Genomic DNA, 12,500 nt, shown 5'->3' on the forward strand with positions numbered 1-12,500 from the left:
AGCAAGGCACTTAACCCTAATTGCTCCTGTAAGTCGCTCTGGATAAGAGCGTCTGCTAATAACCGGAGCTGATAAAGTGCGAGAGGAGGGAGAGATGTACCGCTCTAGCAGGCGGGGGAGGGACTGTACTGTGAGCGAGTGACACAGGGAGCAGGGAGGGTGGGAGAGACAAGAGACAGCAACCAACCAAGCCATAGTAGACTAATAGCTGCCATGGCTAGGTTATTTCTCATCAAATATGATTACATAGTACCTGTCTAACGCTAGCTAGCTAGGTTAACTGAAGCTGCAGTGAATGTGCTTTCTAATCCTACAGTTACAAATAACAACAACTCCATTCAGAATATTAACATTTACATTTACATTTAAGTAGCAGCCTACCTGTTGGCTCTTGGACGTTGTAGCCAATCCTTCTCCTTTAACTTTAAATTCTTTAATTCCATCTTCCATTAATTTGATATCTCTTAACTTTTGCCACATATGGAATGAGGCTCTATGACTGTAGCCTGCTGCTGCTTTGATGTCTCATGATTGGCCAACAACAACAACAAGTTAACAGCATAAATAATACAATGTCTCTCTCTCTCTACTGCAGCAGTCCCGTTTGGATCTGTACGGACAAGTCAGTTAAAATTACACATACCCCAGACAATCATATCAGATCCGACCCAGACCCGTGAGATTCTGGATCAGGTCTCGGGTATTCGGGTACAGGTGGATACGGGAAGACCTCTAGTTAGGACTAGCCCTAAAGCCCATGCCAACTAAGTCTGATGCTAATGGCTAAGTGCTAACAAACAAAAGCGCCCTCAGGGCTAACAAAGATTGCTAACCCCAAAACGCTAACAAACAAAAACACTCTTGGGGCAAACTGAGGACCTACCTTGTCTTTCCTGAGACGAGAGGCCTCCTCTCCGGACATCAGAGTCTTGTAGTAGGAGCTACGCTCGGCCGTGAAGTGGACCTTGGATAGGGCGTTCTCTACCAGCGCCACCGACAGGTTGACCCCCTCGATGTGAAGCCAGCCGATGAAGTTACCAGCCTTGTCCATGCTCTCTACTTCTACCTCCACCTGAGAGAAGAGGACAGAGAGAGAGACAGAGAGAGAGAGAAGAGGAAGGAGACAGAGAGACAGAGAGAGAGAGAAGAGGAAGGAGACAGAGAGACAGAGAGAGAAAGAAGAGGAAGGAGACAGAGAGACAGAGAGAGAGAAGAGGAAGGAGACAGAGACAGAGATAAGAGGAAGGAGACAGAGAGACAGAGAGAGAGAGCGAGAGAGACAGAAGAGGAGGGAGAAATGAGACAAGGTTAATGTACTGTATCGGGGACTAGGTTTGAGATTCCATTAGAGAATGCCAGGGTGCTCTGAAGCAGGAGACTCTGTCCTTAAATAGACAGATCATTGGAGGCCCCTGAGCTCGCTATCGATCTGAGAGCTTTGAGCTCGCTCGCTCGCTCGCTAGCACACACACACACACACACACACACACACAGCTGATGTGGCAGCTCTCTCACTGTCAGTGGGCCTTCTCGCTGTTTTGGTCACCGCCGCCGAGCTCATCTTTCACAACCCAGCGGAGACTCGGTACACCCAACAGAGAGACTCAGTGGATTAGACCTCCAAGATGACTCAGGACCCCTAGATTGATGAGTTCTCTGATTGATCACATTGGTCTCTGAGCCATGGAGGCCTGTTTACAGGGACGCCATATTAAAGGACTGGAAAGGTACTGCAATATATAGGTAATGAAAATCAAATTAAAGTTTCAAAAAGTTACGAAAAGAAAAGTCAGAAAGTCACTTTGAGCTGGCAAACTAATACACCATGATCGTTTTTTGGGGGACAGCTGAGGGAAATTTTATATTTCATAGTTCTATAACAAAACACATCCATGATTAGCTGGAGCAGATCGATAATTTAATAGTAAACTTGCCCATGTTTTCCCTCTTGATTTCAGCAGACGCCAACAACAACAAGCACCTTTAAGGTTAAGGCCTTTAAATGATTTTCTAATTCAGTATCGAGTCCAAACTTCATCTACCAGTCTTGGTTAAGCCTTTCCAATACCTTCATGTGCGGTTCCCACACATTTTCAAAATCATTCGCAATTAGTCCGAGCCAAATTGCATTCCCCCGTGGTGCTAACCCTGCTGCTGACAAAGTGCCAGGTATTTTCCAACATTAGCCCTTTGGAGACAATAACCAAAATATGCCAAATCATTACCTATCATTACGTTTTGTTTCATAAAGCGTGGGAGGAGAGAAAGAAATCAATATGCCGTTGTTTTTTCCCTCCGAAGGCAGAGTGGGAGAGAGAGCGAAAGAAGTGAGAGGGCAGGTGTGGCGAAGAGATACTTGAGAAAGTAAAATGATTAAGACACTGGCTGCTTAGCCTCTGTGGGCCCCCATGGGAAATCTGACTCAAATTACTTTGCCTAGCTCCTCTGTGCCTTGTATCCACAGTCAAAGTAAAAAGCTTTTTAATGAGAGCATAATCTGCACTTTGATTAAACACAATAATGACAACACGCTGCGGTGGAAACAGGGACAAACATAGGTTGTGTTTCCTGCTTTCTCCCCCAGCTCCCAGCTGGGTCTTGAGGGGGTTTGAGAGAGGGGTCATGTTAGGTAATGCTGCCTCATGGGGGGTTTCTGATGCTTTCTGACTTGTCTATGCAAGTTTGGTTGAATGGGGTTGGATGTTATGTGTAAATGCATAAATCTTAATCTATGTTGAAGTGTTTGACTACAGGATCCCTCCACACACTACTGCTACAGTACACAACCATGTGACTGTCTTTCTGGTTCAGTATCCACACACACTGACTCAAGGTGTGTTTATGTGCCAATGTTACGTCCTCAACATGGTGTTAAGAGGACAGATAGACAAGGGTTGACAAAAGATGACAAGTTCCTCATCTCTTCCCCTCCCTCCCTTTCTCCCCCACCTCCCTCTATCTCTTTCTCTCCCTCCCTCTCCGTCCCTCTCACCCCCTCTCTTTCTCCCCCTCCCCCTTCCTACCTCTCCCTCCCTCACCCCCTCTTTCTCTCCCTCCCTCTCACCCCCTCTCTTTCTCCCCCTCTCTCTTTCTCTCCCTCCCCCTTCCTACCTCTCCCTCCCTCTCACCCCCTCTTTCTCTCCCTCCCTCTCACCCCCTCTCTTTCTCCCCCTCTCTCTTTCTCTCCCTCCCCCTTCCTACCTCTCCCTCCCTCTCACCCCCTCTTTCTCTCCCTCCCTCTCACCCCCTCTCTTTCTCCCCCTCTCCCCTTCCTACCTCTCCCTCTCTCTCACCCCGTCTCTTTCTCCCCCTCTCACCCCCTCTCTTTCTCCCACTCTCACCCCCTCTCTTTCTCCCCCACTCCCCCCCTCTCTTTCTCTAACTGGCCTGCCAGTTATATAACCAGGCTACTATAGCCACACTGCACCTCCCAGCACTTAAATGTCAACCAGGGAAGTGAGGGGGGTGAGTGGAAGGAAGGAAAAGGTATGTAGTTAGAGAAGGAAAGAGCCTGTAGTGAGCTGGAGCTAGCAGGGAGCAGGCAGCACTCTCTCATCAGACAGGCTGATGTTCATTATCCTCTCCACCCCTCACTGGGCCTTCAGAAACCATCTCCACCCCTCACTGGGCCTTCAGAAACCACATGGCCAAAAAATGTCAGCACCCCAACGCGCGATGTCAGCCGACATATTAGGGGGGAGATGAGTGGATGGAGAGAAGGAGAAATTGAGAAAATGAGAAATAGAGAGAAGGAGAAATGGAGAGGAGAAATGGAGAGAAGGAGAAATTGAGAGGAGAAATGGAAAGAATGAGAAATTGAGAAATGGAGCGAAGGAGAAATTGAGAGAATGAGAAATGGAGAAATGGAGAGAAGGAGAAATAGAGAGAAGGAGAAATAGAGAGAAGGAGAAATAGAGAGAAGGAGAAATAGAGAGGAGAAATGGAGAGAAGGAGAAATTGAGAAAAGGAGAAAGAGAGAGAAAGAGAGAAGGAGAAATGTAGAGAAGGAGAAATAGAGAGGAGAAATAGAGAGAAGGAGAAATGGAGAGAAGGAGAAATAGAGAAATGGAGAGAAGGAGAAATAGAGAGAAGGAGAAATAGAGGAGAAATGGAGAGAAGGAGAAATTGAGAAAAGGAGAAATGGAGAGAAGGAGAAATGGAGAGAAGGAGAAATGGAGAGAAGGAGAAATGGAGAAGGAGAAATGGAAAGAAGGAGAAATGGAGAGAAGAGAAATGTAGGGAAAAAGAAGAAGAGCAGTGTGTATGTAATTAAGGTTATATGGGGCCAAATATCTTTGACTCCCACACACAGTTGGTAGAACCACAAGAGGGATATTCATGTATTGATGGCGTGCGTTAAGTTGGACACGCCCCAGCGACAGCTTATTGTATCTATATTTACAATCTCAAAAAGCTTTTCTAATCACTCGCTGGGCATTTCAATCTGCCGGGCTGGAAGATAGGGTGCTTGTTGAGACGTTTCTTTTCTCTCCGCCACCACGACCGTGATTGACTAGAGACGTAGGAAACCTCTCCGGTGCCCACTTAACGACGCTGGGGAACAAACGTCTTGTTGAGCGTTGAAAGCAGCAACAGACAAACATGATAACAAGTAGATCCATTACCTGTTCATGAGAACCTGAGAGTACCTACGTCAGAGACACACACGTAACTCGGAGAGAGAGACAGCGGGGGAGAATGATAGTAGAGAGGGAGAAATATAGAAGAGAGAAGGTGAGAAAGAGAGAGCGAGTGCAAGGAAAAGAGTTGAAGGTTAAAGGAGGGAAAGTGGGGCGTAGTAAGAAAGCTTTGTAGGGGTGACTGAATCGACAAGCGCACACACACAGTTTCCTTCACTGCAGGACTGATGAGTGTGCCTCTTATATAACTTCACATGGGAGGCCTAATGGAAGTGACATTTGCTCGCCCCTTGACAACAGCACAAATACTAAAATAATGGCAGCAGAGCTTTGTGAAGCCTAATGGCAAGAAATTATCCTACTGAGCAACATCATTAATACTGGGCTGTACACGGAATCACATTACACACACTAATGGACAAGCTGGAGGGCGGCAACACACACACACCTCTCAATATTTATTTTTTGTGATCCAATTGACATTTTGGTCATTTAGCCGACGCTCTTATCCAGAGCGACTTACAATTAGTGAGTGCATACATTTTTCATACTGGCCCCCCGTGGGAATCGAACCCACAACCCTTGCGTTGCAAGTGCCATGCTCTACCCACTGAGCTACAGGAGGGCCAATGCTACAACTCAATATTTTGTTGTTTTGTCATGTCTTACCTATCGCCTGCATGCCAACACCATAAAGTGGATCTGGTGTCAGTGTGTTTCTAGAGCCTCTCTCACACACACACACACACACACACACACACACACCCCCCAGGCTCTGAGCTGTGGTGGCTGATTGGCGAGCCACTTTAGTTTCCCGTCCAAAGTAAATACGCTCATACGCTCACAATGGAGGGCTGGCGGCAGGGAGGGGCGACTGCTTTAGAGCAGAGCCCAGATGGCTCCCAGCGGAGGGCTTGAAGGAGCCAAAATGGCTCCCGCCGGAACACAAATGGGGCTCCGGTAATCTCCTAAACGCCGGGACTGTAACCGGTGTTCAACACAAAACAAGAGAGTGGGTGGGAACTCATTGTTTAAGACTACAAAGATTACAAAAGACTAACCCTTTTTTGGAGTGCATTGAAGTGGAGGGCTTGAAAGGCCTTTTAGCTGATCAACTACTAGAGATTTAGCTCAAAGGGTGGGATTAGATGGTTAAGATGTCACCAATGGGCCACACTTTTCGTACAAAAAAGTCCCCCAGGGTTTGAAATGAAAGCTCTCACGATCGTTTGAGAAGTCGAATGAGCCGGGATCTCGATTTAACGTCGTCCCCACCTGGGCATCAGGAGACACAGAGATACGCTCACTTCCTGGTCTGTCTTCAATCACCAGAGACTGTGTCTCTCACACACTTTAAATCTGCTATTTTACGGCACTGTCCAATTACCAGGCCGGAGTCTTGCGCCGTATATAAGTGTAGCGTTGCATAACTCAAAAGAGCTGCTGGTGGTCGTAAAATACAGGAGGGAGGATCTGGTGCTGGCGAACGCTTCTCAGGTTGGATTCTGATTGTCACTGCTGTCTGTCTGTGTCTGTGTGTGTGTGTGTCTGTCTCTGCGTGTCTGTCTCTGCGTGTCCGACCGTCCGTCCGTCTCTGCGTGTCTGTCTCTGCGTGTCCGACCGTCCGTCCGTCTCTGCGTGTCCGACCGTCCGTCCGTCCGTCCGTCCGTCTCTGCGTGTCCGTCCGTCTCTGCGTGTCCGTCCGTCTCTGCGTGTCCGTCCGTCCGTCCGTCCGTCTCTGCGTGTCCGTCCGTCCGTCCGTCCGTCTCTGCGTGTCCGTCCGTCCGTCCGTCCGTCTCTGCGTGTCCGTCCGTCCGTCCGTCCGTCTCTGCGTGTCCGTCCGTCCGTCCGTCCGTCTCTGCGTGTCCGTCCGTCCGTCCGTCTCTGCGTGTCCGTCCGTCCGTCCGTCTCTGCGTGTCCGTCCGTCCGTCCGTCTCTGCGTGTCCGTCCGTCCGTCTCTGCGTGTCCGTCCGTCCGTCTCTGCGTGTCCGTCCGTCCGTCCGTCCGTCTCTGCGTGTCCGTCCGTCCGTCCGTCCGTCTCTGCGTGTCCGTCCGTCCGTCCGTCCGTCTCTGCGTGTCCGTCCGTCCGTCCGTCCGTCTCTGCGTGTCCGTCCGTCCGTCCGTCCGTCTCTGCGTGTCCGTCCGTCCGTCCGTCTCTGCGTGTCCGTCCGTCCGTCCGTCTCTGCGTGTCCGTCCGTCCGTCCGTCTCTGCGTGTCCGTCCGTCCGTCCGTCTCTGCGCGTCCGTCCGTCTCTGCGCGTCCGTCCGTCTCTGCGCGTCCGTCCGTCCGTCTCTGCGCGTCCGTCCGTCCGTCCGTCTCTGCGCGTCCGTCCGTCCGTCCGTCTCTGCGCGTCCGTCCGTCCGTCCGTCTCTGCGCGTCCGTCCGTCCGTCCGTCCCTGCGCGTCCGTCCGTCCGTCCGTCTCTGCGCGTCCGTCCGTCCGTCCGTCTCTGCGCGTCCGTCCGTCCGTCCGTCTCTGCGCGTCCGTCCGTCCGTCCGTCTCTGCGCGTCCGTCCGTCCGTCCGTCTCTGCGCGTCCGTCCGTCCGTCCGTCTCTGCGCGTCCGTCCGTCCGTCCGTCTCTGCGCGTCCGTCCGTCCGTCCGTCTCTGCGCGTCCGTCCGTCTCTGCGCGTCCGTCCGTCTCTGCGCGTCCGTCCGTCTCTGCGCGTCCGTCCGTCTCTGCGCGTCCGTCCGTCTCTGCGCGTCCGTCCGTCTCTGCGCGTCCGTCCGTCTCTGCGCGTCCGTCCGTCTCTGCGCGTCCGTCCGTCTCTGCGCGTCCGTCCGTCTCTGCGCGTCCGTCCGTCTCTGCGCGTCCGTCCGTCTCTGCGCGTCCGTCCGTCTCTGCGCGTCCGTCCGTCTCTGCGCGTCCGTCCGTCTCTGCGCGTCCGTCCGTCTCTGCGTGTCCGTCCGTCTCTGCGTGTCCGTCCGACTCTGTGTGTGCGTGTGGTGTGTCTGTCTCTGTGTCTGTCTGTCTGTCTGTGTCTGTCTGTCTGTGTCTGTCTGTCTGTGTCTGTCTGTCTGTGTCTGTCTGTCTGTCTGTCTGTCTGTCTGTCTGTCTGTCTGTGTCTGTCTGTCTGTGTCTGTCTGTCTGTGTCTGTCTGTCTGTCTGTGTCTGTCTGTCTGTGTCTGTCTGTCTGTGTCTGTCTGTCTGTGTCTGTCTGTCTGTGTCTGTCTGTCTGTGTCTGTCTGTCTCTGTCTGCTGTATTTGTCTGTGTGTCTGTCTGTAGGTGTGCTCCATCCGGCTCAAATGTGTGTGTGCGCGCATGCATATGTGTGTGTGGTTCAGCCATAGCCTCTAATTTGAAATGTAAGCATGGCTTTCTGAGTGAATAACAAGAGGAAGGGCAGGCAGGCAGGCAGAGGTTGGCACGGATTCATTCATTTACATAAAAAAACAGGCTCTTTATGAGTAATGCAAACCTGTCATCAGGTTGTGTGTCATCACAACATTAAAAGAGACGGAACACTCATAGAGGGTTCCTTATCAAACAAGTCAGCTCAGCTCCATGAGAGTTTCAGTTACAAATCAATTGATGTGGGAGACCATGTGTGTGTATTGGGACCATGCAGAATGACTCAGACACACGTTCAGATGTAAGTGAGTATCATGGCTGACGTGTGAGCTGTAATCTGCACTAGAGGTGTGTGTGTGTGGTTGGTTCTTCTATCCTTGTGGGGACCTAAAATCCCCCAAAGTCCCCACAAGGATATTACAACAAGGACAATTCTCCCTCGTGGGTACATTTCCTATGTCCCCATGAGGACAAAGGCTATTTTGAAGCTTAGGGTTTAGGGTTACAAATAGGGTTAGGGTAAGGAGTTAGGTTTGGGTTAAGGTTAGGGTTATGGTAAGGGTTAGGGAAAATAGGATTTTGAATGGAAATACATTTTAGGTCCCCGCGAGGATAGAGGAACAAAACGTGTGCTTGTGTGTTTGTGCCACAGAAAGCAGGTATGACAGAGCACCTGTCTGACAGAGCACCTGTCGGTAAACAGAATCATTCATCCTCCTTCACCCCCTCCCTCCATCCTCTACTATCCTTCTTTCACCATTATCCCCCTCTCCATCTGTTGGAGGATAAGAACCTCAGTCTCTCCCACCTACAGCCCTCTGCTCACCCACTGGAATTAGACATGTATCACACTGAGCCCTGGAGAAGATTTAAGGAGGGAGGGAGGGGTGTGTGTGTGTGTATTGGGGGCAGGGTATCAATATACTCAGAGCAATCTTAAACACTTATCGGAGAGAGAGGGATGGAGGGAAAAAGAGGGGAGGAAAAGAGGGAGGGAAAAAGAGGGGAGGAAAAAAGGGAGAGAGAGCAGTAGGGGGACACAGGAGAAGAGACTGCACTGACTCCACCATGCAAAACCCTAACTCAAAAACAATGGACAACTTTGATCAAAAACAATAAATTGATTTTTTGGGACTAATAAAGTCAATAACTCGGGTGTGGTTCATGTGTTGTGCTGTGAGAAGAAAAGGCACCTAGATGTTGATGGGACAGGAGTGCTGAATCAGTGGGGTTCCCAGTAAACCATGAAAGCACCATTTTAGAGGTATCGAACAGCGCCCGTCCGGCCAAAATCCATCGTCTCGCCTTTGACTGAATTATAGATTAGGACTGGGAATTGCCAGGGACCTCACAAAACGACATTATTGCGATATTTAGGTGCCGATATGATACATATTGCGATTCTCACAATTCTTTACTGTATGTATTGCGAACATATTGATGTTCCTCGTAAAACTGACTATCCTACCGATCCTTGACTTCGGCGATGTCATTTACAAAATAGCCTCCAACACTCTACTCAGCAAATTGGATGTAGTCTATCACAGTGCCATCCGTTTTGTCTCCAAAGCCCCATACACTACCCACCACTGTGACCTGTACGCTCTTGTTGGCTGGTCCTCACTACATGTTCGTCGTCAAACCCACTGGCTCCAGGCCATCTATAAATCACTGCTAGGCAAATCCCCGCCTTATCTTAGCTCATTGGTCACCATAGCAGCACCCACCCGTAGTCTGCGCTCCAGCAGGTATATCTCACTGGTCATCCCCAAAGCCAACACCTCCTTTGGCCGCCATTCCTTCCAGTTCTCTGCTGTCAATGACTGGAACGAATTGCAAAAATCTCTGAAACTGGAGACACTTATCTCCCTCACTAACTTTAAGCATCAGTTGTCAGAGCACCTTACCGATCACTGCACCTGTACACAGCCCATCTGAAATTAGCCCACCCAACTACCTCATCCCTATATTGTTATTTATTTTGCTCTTTTGCACCCCAGTATCTCTATTTGCACATAATCTCTTGCACATCTAGCATTCCAGTGTTAATACTAATTGTAATTATTTTGCACTATAGCCTATTTATTGCCTTACCTCCATAACTTGCTACATTTGCACACACTGTATATATATTTTCTGTTGTATTTTTTTACTTTGTTTTTTTACCCCATATGTAACTCTGTGTTGTTGTTTTTATCGCACTGCTTTGCTTAATCTTGGTCAGATAGCAGTTGTAAATGAGAACTTGTTCTCAACTGGCTTACCTGGTTAAATAAAGGTGAAAAAATAAAAATAAAATAAATAAATATATTGTTCACCTGCTGCAGAGGGACAAGACAGAGCCATGAGAAAACGAGTTTGGATCAGTCATGGAAATAAAAGTGCTGAAAACAAATTGGCTTCCTATTTAAAAAGAAGATAGAGAACAAGCTATGAAAGAAAAATACTGGAGTTTTGGTGTGCAGGTACAGCCAACTAGTGCATAAATATTCCAATAGTCAAAGCGATATTTCGGAAAAATAAGATCCCGATATGTAACAGTATACATTTTTCCCCCATCACTATTATAGATCCCTTTTAAGTGGATTTACTGGAAGTTCCTATAAATTATACATTTTCCCACTCTGCATTCCGGACTGGCATTCCGACGAACACAAAATATCTCGCAGTCTGGTGCGTTTTATCGTGAGGTGGAAATAAATAAAATAAAATGTCCATGATGATAAGCAGGAAGCCAAATAAATAAATGAACAACTATTACCTGGAAATAAATACATTATGCAGGACGGGTTTCTGTATGACAGCCCGTGTGAATGCCATGACAGCTCAATTTTTTGAAGGGGAAATGATCTAGGCACTGCAAGCGGAGGGTGTGTGTGTGTGTGTGTGTGTGTGTCTGGTACAGGGTTCTGTTAGCGCTGTTGGTACGTTTGTTGACAGCACTGCTGCGAGGGCAACGGTGCGTTCAGTGCTATCCGAGAGGGGATGACATCTTAATGTGTGTGTGTGGGAGGGTGTTTGTCAATCACTGCTTACTGAAGAGAATAAATAAAAAGGGAAAGATTCATAGTATTCTGCAAAAAAAGAGACGACTGGGTCAACTTTGCTGGGGAGGGTTGCATGTCGAGCTATTGGCTTCGGGAAGTGCTGCCCGTGAATGGAACAGAGCGCGCGCACGCGCACACACACACACACACACACACACACACACACACCCCCCTAGGTTAGCCTTCACATAACCTTATAACCACCAAATTACACCTGGAACACCACCATTCATTAAGGGAATAAATTGCACATAATAACAGTGTAAAAGCCAGGGTAGGCTGGGATGATGATGGCTTCATATTACAGACCAAGGGCCTATTTCAAGCACCCTTAGAGCTCCTCTTCAAATCATTAAGGTTATTTCTTCTTCCTAATAATAATTTCACAACATAACGACCACGGTCATTATGAGGACATTTCCTGGGTTGCATCCCAAATGGCTCCCTCTTCCCTTTCTAGCGCACTACTGGACCCATTGGGCCTAAACAAACATAAACATAAAAAGAGCTAACACACATACAGGCCTCTGACACCTTCATGATGTCTATCACTTTGCCCAACCTACCAGAGGAGCAATCTACAACTGCCCCAGATGTGTTAGACCAGGGGTGTCAAACTCATTCCATGGAGGGCCTAGCGTCTGCAGGTTTTTCTTTTCTTTTTTTTCGTTCAATTAAGAACCAGGTGTAAGGAGTTCCTTACTAGTGACCTTAATTCATCAGTCAATTACAAGGGAGGACCGAAAACCCGCCGACACTCAGCCCTCCGTGGAATGAATTTGATCAGTGTTAGACTATGGCGGGGCAATTCTGCCGGATCTAAGGCCTCATGGTTTCAGGGTCAAATCTATAAATATAGATCACCTTAAAAAGAGAGGAAAAAATAACTAGGTAGTAACGTTCATCGATCCTCTAATGGCATTGATCTGCTTTGGATGTAAATGCTGTGGTAATGGGCCTCTTAATTAAAGTGGATACATGTAGGCCTAATGACAAATACTGAGGACAAATAAAACACGCACACTACGAACACAAATAGCCAAATAGGTCAGGGCTTGGCCCAAATAACTAGGAACTAGGGATGTTAACGGTTAACCATTAATCGGTTAGGCACCGAAAATAAATTTGACCTATCATGCTTATCGGTCTATAGGTCGATTAGCATAATTTTGTGGAATTAAATTGGAGTGTGTATTTTCGTTGGGATAGTTCATCATATACACTGCCCTCCATATGTATTTGGATAGTGAAGCATATGTGCCAGCATTTTAGATTATAGATTGAATGTTTCATATTAGGCGACAGTACAGAATGTTGTTGGAGATTTTTTAGTGGACTATGAGATAAAACTGAGTTAATCATGAACATATAGTTAACATTCTCTGTGGCTACATTTACATTTACATTTACGTCATTTAGCAGACGCTCTTATCCAGAGCGACTTACAGTTAGTGCATACATTTTAATTTTAATACTGGCCCCCCGTGGGAATTGAACCCACAACCCTGGCGTTGCAAACGCCA

The 12,500-nt window shown here is 48.2% G+C and overlaps 1 protein-coding gene across 1 annotated transcript in view; it reads right to left on the bottom strand.

Annotated features, from left to right (window-relative positions):
• Positions 1-12,500, bottom strand: part of LOC311129747 (staphylococcal nuclease domain-containing protein 1) — a 241,312-nt gene that overhangs the window by 79,333 nt on the left and 149,479 nt on the right. Inside the window, exon 17 of the mRNA XM_084162170.1 lies at positions 884-1,072. Coding sequence (XP_084018296.1) covers positions 884-1,072 — 189 coding nt within the window. The remainder of the gene's footprint in view (positions 1-883; positions 1,073-12,500) is intronic.

This window comes from Coregonus lavaretus (genome assembly GCF_964263955.1).
Source record: "Coregonus lavaretus genome assembly, chromosome: 5".
Lineage (NCBI taxonomy): Eukaryota > Metazoa > Chordata > Actinopteri > Salmoniformes > Salmonidae > Coregonus > Coregonus lavaretus.